We start from the raw sequence: 19,077 nt of genomic DNA, 5'->3' as shown, positions 1-19,077 counted from the left end.
GGTTTTAAAAATTATATATAGATCTTTTTTATGTGTTTTTGGTTATGTGCTTTGTTTGATTGCTTGTATTTATTAGCATGAATAGTGAAATATAGCATTATCATCGCCCCTTCAGTAGTGTATGTGTATTTATAGTCGATGACGGAATATTTATAAAAGTACCTCATAGACCCTAATTTAGATTAGATTATTAATATTGTGTGTAGGTCGACGGAGGAATATAGAGTACTTCACCGACTAATCAGAATGAGTGCAATGTACATAAATGTGAATGTATTTATTTGAGCGGCTGTATTAAAAAAGCTAGTTAGTTTTAGGCTAGATAATAGATGCGTTAGGGACTGAAATGACCTAGCTGTCTAAATTTAACCCCTGGCTTATGTGGGGGTTATGTGAACTCCCCTTAGTTAACCTTAGGGTTAGCACATCATCTGCGAATAAATTCGAAAATCCATCCTTATCAGGCTAAGACATTGATAACGTTAAAGAAAAGTGGTCCCAGAATTGAGCCCTGTGAAACCCCTGTAGTAACAGAAATTGTGGAACTGGGAATGCCTATTTATAAATACTTTTTGAGAGTTCAGAAAGGTATGACTTATGTCAATCCAGGCACCACTTCAACCAAGTCAACCCTTTGGTGTGAAAGTCCAAGTTAGGAGAAAAAATGATTTAGAAAAGTCCTATGGCTATTCTATAAATGTATAAACAAGTCAATACCATTATTTTTGTTATTTACAAGTGTGTTTTATTCCTACACCACTCATAACGCGACCAATTTTTTCTGGGTTTTAAAAAACTTTAATAGCGGCAGTACTGTACATGAAAAACCAGACCATAGGAGAGGAGTGATTCCAAATTACTTGTACACACAGATTTATGAATGTGACATTTGAATTCATCATTATTGCATTGAAAAAAGCAACCCTGTTTAATTATGGCATCATTTATATAACCCTCCCTTGTAAGAATCACTATTCAACAATAAAATTCTTACTGATTCGGCCCAAGAAAAATCCATATTTTAGTATTTAAAGGTAAGTGGTTTTTATCACAGTTAAAGTTCATGAAAACCTTTTTGTAAAATGATTTTCAACCCTTTTGACTGTTTACTTGAATTTAAACGAAGTACAGGCACACTGGTACCCAATGATAGTGGCATCATCTGCGAATAAATTCGAAAATCCATCCTTAACAGGCTAAGTCATTGATAACGTTAAAGAAAAGTGGTTTCAGAATTGAGCCCTGTGAGACCCCTGTAGTAACAGAAATTGTGGAACTGGGAATGCCTATTTATAAATACTTTTTGAGAGTTCAGAAAGGTATGACTTACGTCAATCAAAAGATTCAAGTATTATAATTTATAAGACATGGTTGACATGTTCGAAGAGAAAGTTAGGTCAAGAAAGGTACCTACTACTAAAAGGTTTTTCATTTTTGAACCTTTTATTTTATCAGAAGGCATCCCAAACTGGAATTTTAACAAAATAATCAAACTGTTCTGTGAAGTCTATTAAGAGGTTATATATTAATTTCTCATTGATATTATTAAAAATTGATAACAGGACAATTATTAACAGGGCTTCTTAAGATTCAGATCATGCCTGCTACCATTTTTATAGTGGACGACAGATTCACATATAGAATTTTGTATAAATATTAGGATTTTGGTCAAGTAAAATTTTTCAGAAAAAACTATTAAAATCTAAAAAATTAAAAATTAAGATAATCAATACTTTAAATATATTATAAAGTAACATTTATAAAGACCACAGTACTAAGCAATCTTAATGTGAGCTAAACTTTTAGAATGCGTTTGATTTGGTTTTGTTACCACCTCCATTCAAATTGGATAGTACGTTGTGGTATGGCAATAAGGATCCTAGGATGTTTGTGCTCCCCAGGCACTGCAGCCTACTGTCTTGTACTTTCCTAGTTCCTTAGTTCAGTGCAGTATACTCAATCCTTCTTCTCAGAAGTATCAGGTTATAGACTGTCGCTGCTACAATTTCATTCTGGAGATGTTTTCGTATGCAAGATTAAATCATCATTGAGCGTTGCTTCGGATTCGAAGATGATATGGGTGGCTGTTTCCTCCTCCTCATTGCAGAATCTGCAGATGGGATCATCGTTATACATGCCCATGTTGTGTAGATGTTTTCTCAGATGCCAGGCACCGGTTACTAGACCTATCTCTCCCCTGAGTTTAGTCCTCTCCAATTGCAGCAGTGAGTTTTTGGTCAGGGTTGTTTCATCATAAGATTACTGTATCTAGGGCCGCTAGGCTTTATCCACTTCTCTTCTTGTTTTGTTTGGAACAAATTCTGCGATGGAGGATTCTATATTTATTTTTGTTATCCCAATGTAGGTTCGGGGCCTTCCAGATCCTCTTCTGGCTAGTCTGTCTACTTTTTTGTTACCCGAAATTCCCCTGTGCCCTGGCACCCAAAATATCATCAGGTTGTTGTGTTTCCCCAGATTTTGGATGTATTCACTAATTAATTTTGATATGATTTTTTTTACATGCTAATACATTAAATTGCTTGGCTATCAGATCTTATGAGCATTTTTTTGCCAATGTAAATTCTTTTAACATTTTCCAGGGCACAAGCGTTGATGGCATGTATTTCTGCTTGAAAAACCGAAGTGCACTTCCCTAATGAGTTTGATTGCTCATGTTTTGGGCTTGTACAGAAAATGCGCGATCCGGTTCCTTCGTTTGTTTTGGCGCCATCTGTATACCATTGTGTCTGATGCTCTCCTAGGTCCTTCTTCTTTATGGTCCGTTGAGACTTTACAGGATGTTGCAAAGAATGGTTCCGGCATCATATAGTCAGACCCCGTTCCTATCCAATTTGAGAGTTTTTGGAGCCTAAATGAGCTTTTCCTAGCCTCTCCTCGTATAAACGTGTTTCCAGTGGAAGTAGGTTTAGCACAGTTTCTAGTGCACTTGTAGGTGTTGTTCTCATTGCCCCTGTCGTTGTATGTTGCCTTATGATTGAGTAGCCACTTTGTGTTGAGCTGTGGTCCACCAGATCAATGATCCATAAGTTAATTTGGATAAAAATTAGATGCTTTTTCTATTATTTAAAAAACTTTCAACGATCTTTTTTTTTACTGCCAAGCCTTCTGTAAGTTCAACATTATAAAAATTTACTAAAATATTAGCACTAAATAAGTTAGTGTAACGAAAAGTCTATGTAGTATAAAATGTAACAATATTAAGTATAAAAAACGAACTGAAAACTAAATTAGAAACATCTAACATTAGATCACAGAAGTGTACTGGTAAAACATAAAGATAACAATAAAATCAGACATAATACATTAAATGATGTACGATTTTTTTATGTTTATTAAGAAACTTAAACAAACTAGAAATTTTGAACATAAAAATACAAGAGACATTTATTTAATTCAAGCGCTACCAACAGTCTATCCAGACTAACAGACAATCCGTTGTAATTGGCCACCATAAAATATTTCTGGTTACATATAAAATTCTCTTAATTTAGGGTTTTCTTGTTAATTTGCGACAAAAATTAAATCGACTGGATAATGTGTAAACGTTTATTAAATATATAATAAGTTAATGTCAAAATACAAATGACGATAAAAATTTCTTTTATGTACATCTTTGGCTTAACATAATGATAAGACAAATCCTGAGTGTTATTTTTAAAAAAGTAGAAAAACTTGTACAAAAAAATATTTTAAAAAAATTGTTTATATACAATCTAAAAATAAATATACATTGTTAAAAATTTGTACATTAGCAGTAAAAAAGTTATGTTATGTTAGTCGTTAAATAAATGATTGGGTCTGAAAACGTTGAAGGGATGCTCGATGCTCCTCCTACGTCGTTTTCCGAGGACCATGGGCAGGAGCATGGCCATCGTCGCGGGCACCATCCCGGCCCCGACCGCCGCCAGAACGGCGTTTCCGCGGGCCTGCGACTGCGGAGATCTAATAGGGTAAACCCTGACGGCCGTCCCCGATCTCTTCGCCGCGACTGGGGGTGGCGGGGGCGGCCCGGACGATGTCCTGTTGACAGTTTCTAAGCGCAACATTTTGGCAGCGTGTTCTCTTTGAGCCTCGTCTACCGTCTGAAACGTCTGTTCGACTTCCAGGAGGCCTCCGTGCGAAGTCGTCGTGTTTGTACCGTTCATAGGAGGAAGGACCGTTAACCTAACACTCCTGTGGGATTTTACCGACGGAACTCCGTTTTTCGTGGGCGACTGCGAGTTGATCAAGAGGGCCCGTTGGAAAGCCCTGTTTCTGTGCGGGACTGAGTAACCCTTGGTGCTCGACAAAAGGACCCAGTGTCCGTCCCCTTCTGAAGGGTTGGAATTGGGTTGGTAAGGTTCTTTTCCTTCGTGGTACACAATTTCCGTGTGGGGCCTGTCGTACCAAGTGGGCTTCTTCGGAGGATCGCTGGGGAAATGCGACGGACCCCCGTCTGTTATTATGTCCGAACTGGATCCCCAATTATCGCTCGGCCACCCCGAGGGTTTGCTGCTGAACTTGTTGTCGTTCCAGTTGGACTGGGGTTTGGGGCTCGAAGGGTACTCGTAAGTCGGTTTATTGCTCCACGGTCTGTCTTGCCATTTATTATTAGGTTTATTCCACGGAGGGCTTGACGTTTGCTGTTGGTATTGCTGTTGATATCCGGGTTTTTCCCACTGTGGAGTCTGTGGACGGTTGTTCGGCTCCCATTTCTGCACTTGGCTCGCCGACCAGGGGATAGGTTCGAGAGTCACCCATCCGGTTTTGTCGTCGTAAGGGTGGTTGTGGGCGTGAGCCTGCATCAACTGCCACGATTTCGACTTTTCTTGCGTTTTACCCGACTCTTTAGAACCTTCTAAAACGTTGACGGGCTCGTCCATGTAAAGGTTGGCCAGTTTATTCGTCGGCTGGTCGGGATATTTGCCGTTAGTCTCGACGTACTTTTTAAGAAAGACGTTGAGCTCTTCTTGAGAGTAAGGCCTGAACGTCGGCATCGGTGTCGTCTCCGCGCGGACCGATTCGCATTCCTTCTCGTTCACACAATCTATCCCATAATTCGGAACGTGCAAAGTGCTGTCGGTAGTCGGGTCGCCTGCTGTGATCTCGACGATTTCCCTTTTCCAATAATCTCGGTTTTCAAGCCTATCTGTCGATTTGTTATCACTCGGTTGCACATTGATCAAAATGTGCTCTTTTGGAGATTTATGGGACGAAGGAGGTTTGTAAAGGTGAACAGGCGTCTCAAAGGTTTCAGCAGTGCTTATGGCCAGCTGGATGAGACCAAAAGCAATGCATATTATGCTCAAAATTCCCATTTTTTAATTTTAAATAAGAACTTTATCTCATCACTGGGAATTCACCTAAAACATAAAAAATAATTATTAGATTTGAACATTTTCAATTTATTGATAGTTTACTACAAAAAAAGTTTTCTGTTCTTGATTTAGTTGGATTTCAAGAATTTTTGTTTGTTTTCTGTATGGAAAACACGCATTATTTATTAATTTATTTATAAATTCTTTGACCTTCTTTTAGTAACATTCTCCTCCTTTTCAAATTTATAATCATATAAGTCTAATTGCTACCGTAGGGTATGTACTGTTTTTAAACAAGAGCTTGTCCCATAAACCATAATACAAAGCTTTACGGCTTAATTAACTTGTAGACAATAAGAGAACCGTTTCCGTCGAGTCTGTACTTTACATAGAAACACACGAGATCCGCACAATCTAACAGTGCCATTTTTAAAGTTACGCCTTCACGGCGTGCAAATTCAGTACAACTCGATGTGTAAAAAAAGCAAATTGACACAGTTAGAAAAACAGTGCAAAACGAAGCATGTCATTTTCTATGCAAACAATCGGTGCTTGTGGTAGAGAGAGGGGAGAAAGAAAGTGGCCGGAATGGAAACACTTTCCGCAGATCCACTTTCGGCTGTAATGGTTCGCGGGCTCATTTTCTCGGATGTTTTATGGACCATGAAAAGATTTCTTTATTCCTTTGTTTAACCGCTTATTTTGTCGTTTGCCAAAATTCCCGTTCTGTTAAACAACTTTGAGATATCGTTAAAAAAAGTTCTACAAAAAGAATAACTTTTTAAAGTCTAATATCGACTTTTAAGAATATAAAAATGTAGAAGTTGGTCTATCTCTATTTAACTCCTGCTCCACAAGTTAAACTTACAGAGATCAAGCTGTTCATTTTACATTATTTTGTTCTACAAACATCATTTAATTTTTTTCTCAAAATAATATATTCAATGTACAGCAAATAAATTTATTTTTGTCTTTTTTGTCTTTGTCTATCCAAAATTTAAAAAAAAATAATCCGGGGCGGATACTAAATTTGTCACACAGGGCAGACAGCATGGCTTAGCCTAGGCACAGCGCCGTCTTTCAAACATTCAGTTCTGAAGCATACCTATTTTCTATCTGTAGTACTTCGCTTTAGTTGGAAAAATTATAATTAAAATTATTTAAAAAAACTAAAAAAAGGTAGGTAGTAATAAATAGTTAATATTAAAGTTAATAATAAAATAATTTTTTAAAATCATTTTCGACTTAATAATACTACGAACAAAGGATACATTTGTTTCACATTGTTTGTGGATTATTCGTTAGGTAATTTTTTATGGGCTGGTTGTCAACTGGTCACTTTTCTGGATCCGTCTAATCTCGCTGTCTCATACCGTTTCGGCTTTCTCCGGTCTTCCTAGTTGGAATACTGCCAAAAAACGTATGAAAATAACGTACAGGCTAGTGAGAATAGACGGGCCCAGAAAAGTTAAAACTTTTAGAAGATTTTATAATCTTTAAAACAGATCAAGTTTATACAATTTCTGTTTGTAGTATTTTTTTTCAACTCACTTGAGTCTTCTTTCTTCTTTCTCCTTCAGCACTTACGACCGACACTTCCGCGACGATCTGAAACGAGAGGAAAACAATCAGTCGAAAATATAACATCCGACGGGATGAAGGGGGTGAAAGGAAGTTGAAAATGTTTACATCTATTCATGTATTACGATAAGTGAAGGTTGAAACTAGAATTAAGGCGACTTTCTCCGAAAGGAATATCCAGCAAAAAAAATCCACAACACTTTTACTCGTAACATTGAAATTACTCCCTTTCGAATTTCTAAAAATACGATCCGCAACCGACGTAAAATAAATGGGTCACGGTGGGAAAAACATCCGAAAGAAAGTGATTCGTGGAACCTTGACCTTTCAAAGCGTGAACGGTCCAGGACGGCAACAGCAGCTGCTTTTTTAATCGAAATCGATACAGCTCCTTCATCCAATGTAAATTGTATCTCCGACAAGCACAAAAATTCCACCCAATCAATTTTTTTTAAGAAAAAAATTCTGCTCTTAAATTTTATCATATTTTAACTGTGTTCTATATTGTTTATGCTGTGTTTTTTTTTTGCTTCAACATGTAAAAAATTATTTAATTGTAATTATAGTAATTAAAAGTTATTTAATTGAATTAATCAAACGCGTTTTGCATTTTGCAGCTTCATTGAGAACTGGCTATAGGGTTTGTATGTCCTTGTTTTTAGTTGTTCACATCTATGGAATCTAAATTTTAACAACAACTTACAGAATAAAATAACAACAACAGTATTATCAATATAAGATAATATAGTTTTTTTATATATGTCATTGGGTTTGTCGGTTCAACAAACCTGCGAGTGAAGGCGGACCCAATAAGTGAGCTTATGCCGGTTCAACCTGGGTTGACCGACTCGCATACCAACACTCATCATCTACTCTAAAAATATAAACGTAAAGTGCTAAAGAAAATGACAAAAAAGAAAAACGAACAACTAGAACTAAGAGGAATTTTTAAATTAAAAATTAAACCTGGATGAAAAAACCAGACAATCGATTTGACCAAAACTCTTATGAGGCAATAAAAGTTGAAAAATCAAAACTAAACATAAACAAACAAAAATATAATAAAAAATAAAGATTTAGTGTATTCACCTCTGCATAAATAATCCCAGTTTATCATACAGTATAAACAGTTGTACAGTTAAAAAAAAGATTTTTTGAAAATATTGCAATATTTTGGTTCAATCTGCATTTTTGGTTACAATATGTAATTTTATGATAGATAAACATATTTACAACTAATTACATATTTACATTGATTTTGGATTTATATAGGCTCAAATCCGCACATGTACCAACATATAAACATGTGCCGAGCTGAGCCTATTCGCTTTTTTGTAGTCCACTGGCAATTCCAACTTTTGCTATTTAAGTAAATGACTCGTTAATCGGTGTTGACAGTCTAGAGGCAGAACTCAGTCTTATCAATCCAGCCACAGGAGTTGGGCTCCGGGAGAGGGTGCTGTCAACAGCTAGGGTCAATCCAATGCATGCAGTTCGAAACCCATTCGTACTCATTCTTAAATACTCCAATTTACATACCAGTACACCCTGAGGATCGATGGGTACTCGATATTCCCCCATCGAAACTCCCACATTACATATTCACGCTAATAAGTACATTCACGCTAATAAATACAACTTCCACCTTGAGGGGAGAAAATAATCAATATTATTCTCCCACTTTACTTCACTAAATAAACCTCACGGGCTACTACTCGGAAATGAGGTATGGGGCCATTTCCTCAGGAGACTGCGGTATTGTACGGATGGATTCTGTTGGATAATGCTTGGGCGAGACTATTGGTGTGATGAGATAGATTATCGGGAATTTGGAAATTTTTGGAATTATGTTTTGGATAAATGGGATTTTAAGGTGGTTGTGGAGGTTAGTAAACCTGGAGCATTTATAAATGATCTGAGGACTTTAGACTGATAGGATTGGAGATGTTGGATAGTGAAAGACGGAGTGGTTCCCCATCATTATACCTATGTTCGATTCAGCTGTATCAGCGTTTGGCAGATTGCAAGCTTGTTTTCGTAGGTATCTTGGATTGTAGTTCTAAAAGTTTGTAGAGTAGACAGTAGCATCTGTTTCAGTATGATGATTCTATGTCAAGCATGGTCAAGGTGGAACCAAAGGTAACGAACGCATACTGTAAGAGGAGATTTATTTCGGAGTGGAAATGTCGAGGCAATTGTTTTCATTTATCTTCATTATCCTACAATAATCTGCTATATATTTGATATGTCTCTGCAGATCAGTGTTACAGGGTAGTTAAGCGATGTCATTGGCAAAAGATGCAAGGACGGTTGTAGACCTAGTGGTATAACCTGTGGTATAACAGATATAGAAGATTGGACCGGGCACGTTGCTCTGCTTTATTCCAGCAGAAAGATAGCAGTATTCGGAGTAATCTGATCCTTGTCATACCCGAAAGCACCACTTATTTGATAAAGAGCGGAGTGTCAAATATATGGTATTTGTAAAGACACGCTTTGATTTTTACAGGAGACCTTTGTGCTTTTCTCGGGAGAAAAATCTTTTTGTGTGGAAAATAATCAAGCGGGTGGAATTCTTTTAACCGATGTTGTTGCAATAAAGAAATAAAAACTATCCGGAATTTAAAACTTACTCTTTTTCCTGGGAAAAGGCCTCGAACACTTTTGGTCATTGGGTGTATCCTGCCCAGGGTGTTCAGTCTCTTCTCGATTACTTTTTCTGACCTAAAAACACCAACAGCGTCAACATTTTACATCTGCGTGTGTAAATCTTTTTTTCTTCATTTTTTTAACAAAAAACAATCGACATTTATATAAATACATATATACAAAAGTAATACGTTTCTACTTGTTTAGATTTGAATAGCCGAAGAGCACAGTGGTTCAGCATTTTGGAATGATCAAAATAAAATTCAGCCCCCTTTATGTATATGGTAAGTCTAGTTTAAAATAGTGAAAATTTCATATAAAGGTATAAATTCTTAGATTTATGCTATTTATTTTATTATTTTAAAAAATACCCTCGATACTTTACGATATTTTTTTCGTTTTAAATAGCTTTCTTTATATTTATAATTATGGAACAGTTCTCGCATAATTCAAATAATTTCAATTATGTTTCCTTATTACATTATTGTAGTAACTTGTAGAACAATAACTTAGGTTTTTGTATATATAATATATATTTTATCCTGTTTAAAGTTCCTTCCATTTAGTTTAATTAATAAGCATTTTCTTTGTGTGAGAAAATGTACATTCAATAACTCAACTTGGACATTATTTGAATAAAACATTTCAATGTATTTCAGATAGAAAATCTGAAATTCGGACCTGCTACCATTTTACAAATTTATTTGAACACAATTTTACCGATTGTGTTCATGAAAATATAGATTTCACCATAGGTTTGATAATTTATAATAAAATTAGCCTCTTTTTTTAAAAATATTTATTTTAACAGCTCTAAAAGAAATTTGTGGACTTAGGAAATCTGTTGAATCGGACTCGATCAATCCGCTTTGTACGAATTATGACGTCTGGTAAAATTGCCGATGCCAATGTTGATAGATAGAAAGGCCCTTGAAGGAAGAGCTACCATCATCCCAGGGGTTTTAATGAAAAGAATCACGAATTAATATTTCCATTGTTTGCCCGTTGTGTTTTCACACAGAAGTGTGTCCCGCCTTAACCTTTTCCGGGTCAAGGCCCAAAAAAGTCTCTTGCTTTGCACTTATACCAGACAGAGATACACGACAAAAGTTTCACTCCACGTGCAAAAAAAAGTCAAGTTTTGAATTATTTTGAACATCTTGGCACAAATGGAAAACCGCCCTTATAAACTGCTTCTTGCCATTTCAAAAATTTTGTTTTGCTTTGTTTGTCTATTTTTTGTTTTGAGCAGTTTATTTGTATGAAATTCGTTGGAGGATCAATTTCTTTTTAGAATAATTTTTAAAAATTTATATCGCAATTTTGATCGTTATTCAAAACATAATATGCCACACAACTTGTATGTTTTAACACATAAAATTAAAAATTATTATGTAGTGCTGAAGATTGGAATGTTGGTCGTTTTGAGATGGGCTTAGAAATCAGTGTAAGCCTTGACTTTGAGATTGGATGATTCGCCACAATTGCGGTCGAACTTTCACTCAACTGAAGCGTGCCTAAAGCTCTTAAGAAATCGATAGTTTTGAAATAAAATTAGGTTTCTAGAAGAGTTTGGCTGTTCTATAAATAAAGAAGACTTTTTTTTTTGTGTGTGTTTTTTTAACGAGGGTTCGCAACATCAGAGGTCATATAAACCCTCGGGGTGCCGGTGTTTTTGAAAAAAAAAAGCCCATTTGTAAGTATGTCGGGTTCGAATGTAGGGCCGCTGGATTCGAACCCGGGACCTTTACCTTACAGTGATGAGCGCCGTGTCAAAGACTAAACCTTGCGGCCACCGACGCCCCCCCTAAAAAAGAAGAAAACAGCCTAAAGCCTAAAGAAGACTTTGGGAGAGGCTTTTGACCCATTGTCGCTAGAATGACCGGAAATGATCTTGACCCATTGGCAATCGGTAAGAAAATTTTATGAAAACGCGAAGCAAGAGTCGATTTAGCAGTATTTAAATGGTGATTTTACGTGGTTTTCGTGAATTTTGCACCGAGGATAAATAAAAGTTGCGTAAATGAATAAAGAGAGCCCGTGTAAATTGTTTGATAGCCATCTTAATTTTTCCCACATGACAATCCAATCTCACCATTTTGACAAGGAAGGCAAGGTTCACGGCTCTGGAAGACAGCCACCTCAAAACAAAGGGAAATATGGAACGCCCTAATTAATTCGTGAACAATAAAAGGGCGATTTCGCTAACCGGCCTGAAAGAAAGTCTGCCGACGAAAGTCAGCAAAGCTCTTGTCACATCCTATTTGACATGCACTACGTTTCTAGGTTAATTATGACAATTATGATTTATGTGTTCCAATTAGTCCTTTTTTTAGAACACCTGTGGCGAGAGGGAGACAATGCAGTTTTTAAGAACAATGCCATTTCCTGGGTCAGCATCGCAGACTAATAGGAAGTGTCACTGTTGTTTATTAGTTCAGGTTTTGGTTGATTGACCACAAAATATACTTTTAGGACGTTTCATTGCCTAAAGCTCAAAACTGACAAAAACTGCTGGAACAGCTGTCAGCCTTTTAAAGCATGTTTGTTTTAATTAATCAATTGAACTATAATTAATCGATTGAATCTACAACTGTTTAATAAATAATTCGATTAAATATTAAAATAATTAACATTACTGAATATTTATTTAATTAATTTTACTCGATAAGAAACAGATTTTTTGATATTTTTGTCTCTAGAACACAAAGAAAAAAAATCTACCTTGTCTGTTTGTCCTCATCATAGCTGAATTTTAATAGCTCATTTGAAAATTATTCTTAGTGATTTTTTTAACTATATCGAAATATTTTCAATTCCGATCTATTTTATTTTAAAACAGGGTTTACATACTAGGACATATTTAATGTGAAGAGAGTATAGTCTGTTGTTTATGATTTCTTAAAACAAAATGCATGAATTTATTAATATAGCATATTTTAGTTTAGAGATATTTTCTTGTATATAAGAAGTTCGATTAAAATACAAAAAAAATAGACAAATTTTAATTTTTTTTTAACCAAAACCATCCAACACAAAGCTAAAACTTCAGTGAATATAAAAAAAATCCTCTTGGCATACACAACATATAGAAAGGATTCGACAAAGATTTACCTAACAAATGTAAAAAGTGCACTTACTCGTTATCCGATGGAGAGAATAATAATCCTTGGTGTTGTGTAAGGGTTCGAGTAAGGACTGAACGTGTAGGAGAGAAGGCGAAGGATGATATTGAGGGTGGCCCTCCCTACCAGATCCTCCATCCATCTCTCCCTCCACTCACACCCTGATTCACAAGTAAACCGAACAGCCATCTCTCACAGTATTCCATTGATGGATATGGAAAGTGACTATTTCCCCATTCAGGATCCATCCGGTTCGAAATATCGATCATTAAGATTTCTTTGTTAGCGATTATTATCGGGTCGTGGTGATAATTTAATGAAAAGGTAAACGATATCCAATTGTCATTTTTTTTATCAGTTACCTCTCATTAACTATTACGTTTCACTGCAAATTAAAATATACTTACATAAATACAAATTAATTATATGCTTACAATTGCATTATGTTATAAATTTCGTAATTCTTTAATCGTTCACTTTCATAATTGTTCATTGCTGGTTTGTTAATGGTTTGTTTTTGTTTATCATTATAAAAGCCTCGTTTTCGTATTTTTTTAAATATTTCTTTAACCTGAAAGTAAGAATCACGACAAAAAACATACTTTGGAACATAGAAACATGTGTAACTCAATTGAAACAATGAGAATTATGTAGAGAAAGCCCTGAACGAAACTTTCGATGTATATACAGTGGGTATCTGAAAATATGTTTTCTTCTTGGAACGAATAACTTTTTTTGGTAGAGGGTAATGTAAAAAAAAACACTTTATAGGGAATGAAAGATAATGGGTTGGTAATATTAAGCAAAAATAATAAATATAGACGTTCGAATAAATAACATTACGTAGATAACAAGAAATAAAAAATAATGATAGCAGTAAACAAATTTTGCCCTAAATATGACTAAAGATGATAACTTTTTAAGTGGAAATGAAACTAGACATTGGTTTTAGTAATAAGGTGGTATTTCGGATATTAGGTTTAAAAAAATGAAAAAAAGAGAAGAAGTTAGAAAGAGAAAAGACGTAAAGAAAAAGAATGAGACGTACTGACAGGCAGAGAGAGAGAGAGAGAGAGAGAGAGAGAGAGAGAGAGAGAGAGAGAGAGAGAGAGAGAGAGAGAGAGAGAGAGAGAGAGAGAGAGAGATACAGAGACGGAGAGAGATACTGAGCGATAAGAACGAAAGAGAAAAAGAAAATGAAAGAAAAAGAGAAGAACGAAATAACGAATGAGAATGTAAGAGAGAGAGAGACAGAGAGAGAGAGAGAGAGAGAGAGAGAGAGAGAGAGAGAAATTAACGATTTATTTATTAAAATTCACGCAAAAGTAGGTCTCTTGGACCTTAACGTGTAATTGCAATTATAATTTTTTTTTATAGTCGCACCAGACATAAAATAGAAATAATAAATTATCGTAAACTCAACAATGAAGTAAATGAATAAATCCGTTATATTTCGAGGTCCGATTGGCCAAATAAATTCTTTCAATTAATTAATCTTTAAGGTATTGGTTGAAATGAAAAAGCTAGTGTCTCGAGCGGGATTGAAAAATGGCAAAACGGAGGGAAAATTCGAAAGGTAGGTTGAAATGGGGAGTTGGTGTCCGAGTGGATCGAAGTCACCACAGGTCAAGTGGTCAGAGCACCGGCGTATTGAGCCGAAGTTCGTGGGTTCGAATCCCGCTCGTGACACTAGCTTTTTTATTTCAACCAATACCTTTTATAAAGATTGATTTAATTAAATGAAAAAAGTGGTAGTAAAGTGAACTTATAAGTTATATTTTTATACAGAGCATATTATTGTTGAGTAATAAAATTAGCTATAGATTTTTCGCAGGATTTTTACAAACTAGATTAGAACCTTCGAGAGTTGGAACATAATTTTACGATTTAAAAATAAAATAAAATACTAACAAAATGATTATTAACATTTTACAAGATAATGTAAAAGTATATAATAAAAAAAGTAATAAATAAAGGTATGTGATGTTAACTACATAAATATTAAATAAGGTAAACGCTGTAGTATTTATTCATTTACTTAACAAGTATTCTTTATGTTTTACTTTGAATGATTTTATGCGTTTTATTTGAACTGTATGTTTCGGTATTGAGTTGAAGATTTTTGAAGCTTTTATTTTAAATTAATTGCTAAGTGTTTTGGTAGATGAATTAAGTAATTAGCTGTTCTGATATTAATGTTATGGATATTGCATTGAAATTTAAAATTATGAAACATGTAGGAAGGGTTATCAGTTTGTAGTATTTTGTATAAAAAGGTTGCTATGGAATAGATTTGTAGGTATTTAATTTTTGACATTTTTAATATAAAAAATTCATCATATATTCTAGAATCAGATTTTAGGTTAAGAATATAACGGATGCAAGTATTTTGCGCTTTTTGAAGTTTCTTTTGTAAAGTATAGTTCAGATCATTGATGACGACTACGTTGTAATAAATGTATGCCATTACTAAAGACTTAATTAGTTTTAAGGTGACATCAGGTTTTATGAAAGTTAATAATGTTTTATAGCGTACATATATGTGTATATTTTTTTAAGTATTTTATCATTTGTATATTTGTGGTTCCCATGATAGAGTATGAGTTATAATGAAACCAAGATAATAAACACTATTTTCAAAAGGAAGGTTTATACTATCAGAGTGATAAATTATAATGGCCTTTTTAGTGCAGTTTTAATTTTTAGGCCATGTGAAATTCCCAGTTGATTACATGTTTTAAGTCATCATTAATTTTAATTCACTCGTTTTCGTGGTCCGCTTGACCAATTAATATATTTCAATTAATTAAGGTTTTTAGTTGAGATAAAAAAGTCAGTGTCACGAACTGGATTCGAACCCACGACCTTCGGCTAGATACGCCGCTGCTCTACCACTTGAGCTATCGTGACTTCGATTCACTCAGACACTAAAAAGGAGGGAAAATTCAAAAGGTGGGGTTTAGATGGAAGTTAGTGTCCAAGTGGGTCGAAGTCACGATAGCTCAAGTGGTAGAGTAGCGGCGTATCTAGCCGAAGGTCGTGGGTTCGAATTCCGTTCGTGACACAGACTTTCTTATCTCAACTAAAAACCTTAAGTAATTGAGTAATTTTAATAATATTAGTATTAATATTTTGAATTTAGTTTTGATGTAGATACCTAAATCATCTACATCAATTGAGTAATTACAGTGCTAGAAGAGAAAAAGAAAAGAGAGAAGAACGAAATTACGGTTGAGAATGTAAGAGAGAGAGAGAGAGAGAGAGAGAGAGAGAGAGAGTGAGAGAGTGAAGGAGAGGGAGAGGGAGAGCGAGAGAAAGAGAGAGAGAGAGAGAGAGTGAGAGAGACAAATATAATTGTCAAGCTTTTTATACGATTGGATATAATATTTTCATGCCAGTTTAAGCCAAATGTATGAATACATTACACTGTATTTACACGAAAAGAAACATTAAAGAATGTTAATGTTTAAAAATTTAAGAATGTTTGTATTTAATACTCCTCAAGGGAAATATATGAGATTTCAGGAATATTATTGTGTTAAAACATACATTTTGGTTTGGTTCAGAGCATACAAGAATACTGTAGCTTGTTTGGCTTCCCTGGCGCATTCAATCTAAGATTAATCTAATTAAAGGTGTTCACAGAAAATTTATTCAACACCTGATTTACAAGTTAGGACTTGAATGGAAAAATAACGAGTATGTTGAATGTGGTTGAAACTGTGCAAAATGTTCTCCCTTTTTTAGTATCGCACTCTGTTGATGGGGGCGTTTCTTGAGGAAGGTGATAAACGGCCATTACTCCTGTCCACAACTTCTCAGTCGGGCAAGTCTTCATGATTTCACAGTTGTCGCCAACATCACAGTTTCCTAGAAATAATTACGGGAAATTTGGTACAATTTTGTACCTTTAAAAGATCTTTAACGAAATATGTGATTAATTCATAACTGATTCACGATGTGATCATAATTTGGATATATTTGAATCCTCTTTGAATGTATTCAAAAACGAAATACGTATATGCTTGTCCTCATGATTTATAATTAGTTTATTAATTTTGTTACTCTGAAAACTATTTGTATGTCTTAATTTTAAATATTGTAATATGACCGAATTGATTAGAAATCTCATCCTCCTGTAATGTACTAAATTGTACTAAACAAGCAAATAAATGAAATCAATATTATTAATACCGGGAAGTATCGCTTTCATTTTCTATACATGAAAGGACAAATTCGGCCTTCTGGCAACTTACATACTTTCTGCAACCAAATTCATCTTCCTTACACGTATACCAGTTTTTAATTCGGCAAACGGGACTTGGAGGTAAACCTGGTGGTCGTGCATACATCAAATGTTTAAAATATATGAAGAAGATGTCTTACATAGATTGAAAATGAAAGAGAACCTAAGACAGAGCCCTGGGGGAATCTAGACTTAACAAGTACCCAAGAAGTTGTCTTCCCATTTTCGTCAATCAACCTTGCTTTCTCTCAACATGATGATGGTATGATTGAAACAATTTTATAATATTAGTCGAACAATCTAACAGTTTCAAGATATGTAGGAGTAAAACTCAAATAAAATTAAAACGGTAATCATATTTATCAATAGCCCAATGTACATGAGAGTACTGACATTTTTGCCATAACCTGATTCAAAGGGATCTAACAAATCATGCTTATCAAGATTTTATTTGATCAAGAAAAATTAATTTTATTTTAAGTAAAACACATAAACTGAGTAAATTGTAAGATAGATAGAGAGAAAAAGGGGGATTGAGGGTGAGAACGAGAACAGGAAAGAGAAAGAAAGATAAGGACCAAAGAAAGTGAGAGAAAGAGAAAGAGAAAGAGATAACGAGAGAGAAGAACGAAAGAAATTAAGAGAGAGAGTGAGAGAGAGAAAGAGAAAAAAATAGAGAGATAGGAACGAACGGGAATATGAAAAGAGAAAGAAAGGGAGAAAGAAAAGAGAACGAAAGAATGAGAGAGCGTGAGAGAGAGTAAGTGAAAGGTAGAAGAACGAACGTGCGAAAGAAAATGAGAAAGAGAGAGAGAAGAAGAAATAGAGAAATAGGAACTAAATGGAATAAGAAAAAATAAAGAAAGGGAGATAGAAAAGAGAAAGAAAGAAAGAGAGAGAGAGAGAGAGAGAGAGAGAAGAACGAAAGAGTGTAAGTGAAAGATAGAAGAACGAACGTGCAAAAGGAAATGAGAGAGAGAGAAGAAATAGAGAGATAGGAACGAAAGGGAATAAGAAAAAAGAACGAAAGGGAGATACAAAAGATAAAGAAAGAGAGAGGGAAGAAAGAAAGAGAGTAAGTGAAAGATAGAAGAACGAACGTGCGAAAGAAAATGAGAGAGCGAGAGAGATTGACTAGCCACTGATAACACTAAGACTGCGGTCAAATAAAAAAGTGAAAGAGAGGTTTTGATCAATTTTCTCATTTCTTAATTATAAAACTTGATTTCAGCGAAAGATTAATAGAAACTTTGTTTAATAAAATTAATTAATGCTTATCTCTAGATTTTTACAAGAACGTCCTCGATTTTTGCCACCTTGTCTCTTAATCTTCACAGTTCAGCTGAGTTCATTTTACTTTTGAAAGTAGAGAAAAAATTTATTGTTTAACCGCTTGAGAGAGTTGATGAGGGCGGTCACGCTAGTTTTTCTTCTTTATGTTGTACATACTTCGAAAGACGCCTCTTTGTCCGCCTCTTGTCATCATCACAGCCCTTATCATATTCTACCGACTTTCCTCCGACTTTCCCCCGTCATTCAAATACTGCGTCTCTTTGATCCATATCTGCCGGCAATTAAAACGTAATTACAAAAAAGACATTCCGCTCAAAGCCCATGGGCAATCTTCTTTCGAAAGTTTTCTAACAAGATAGATAGAAAAAACGGGAGGTAAATCGGGATAGAAGACATATGTGTGTGTGTGTGTGTGTGCACGTGCGTGTGTGTGAGATAGAGATAGATAGATAGAGAGAGGGGGAGAGAGAGAGCGAGAGAGAAAGAAAATTGTCACACTTTTTATAAATATACGATTGAATTTGATATTTTCATACCAGTTAAGCCAAATGTATGTTTTACACTTTGATTCACACGAAAAGAAACATTAAAATATTTATTTTAATGTTTAAAATTTTAAGAATGTTTGTATTTGATAAGGGTTTCACAAAATTTAACTTATGTTGCTCCTTAATTTTTTACTACAATAGAACCTTTATTAAAAATGTGTGAATGACATTCAGGTTTAAATAATTATATTTAATACTTTATTTTTATTTATTTTTAATTTTACTTGAAGGTTGTTAACTATAAATGATAACAGAAATAGAGAACATTTTTTCGTTTTTTTCCGGAGATCGCAACAGCAGAGGTCATTTGTCCACCC

At 34.8% G+C, this 19,077-nt stretch overlaps 1 protein-coding gene across 1 annotated transcript; it reads right to left on the bottom strand.

Annotated features, from left to right (window-relative positions):
• Positions 1-3,762: 3,762 nt before the first annotated feature.
• On the bottom strand, positions 3,763-12,754 carry LOC106662709. Its single transcript, XM_014386947.2, has 4 exons — positions 12,689-12,754; positions 9,533-9,623; positions 6,870-6,926; positions 3,763-5,363 (listed from the first exon to the last, which is right to left on the bottom strand). Exon 4 carries the CDS (start codon positions 5,316-5,318, stop codon positions 3,795-3,797), a length of 1,524 nt encoding a protein of 507 aa, XP_014242433.1. The 5' UTR covers positions 5,319-5,363; positions 6,870-6,926; positions 9,533-9,623; positions 12,689-12,754; the 3' UTR covers positions 3,763-3,794.
• Positions 12,755-19,077: the final 6,323 nt, after the last annotated feature.

The sequence above is a fragment of the Cimex lectularius genome, unplaced genomic scaffold, assembly GCF_000648675.2.
Source record: "Cimex lectularius strain Harlan isolate CLEC.00 unplaced genomic scaffold, Clec_2.1 scaffold45, whole genome shotgun sequence".
Lineage (NCBI taxonomy): Eukaryota > Metazoa > Arthropoda > Insecta > Hemiptera > Cimicidae > Cimex > Cimex lectularius.
Note: the sequence above shows the minus strand (reverse complement) of the source record. Positions and strands in the feature narration are given on the sequence as shown.

Coding starts and splice junctions, on each gene's coding strand:
- LOC106662709 (XM_014386947.2), bottom strand. CDS start 5,318: ATGGGAATTTTGAGCATAATATGCATTGCTTTTGGTCTCATCCAGCTG.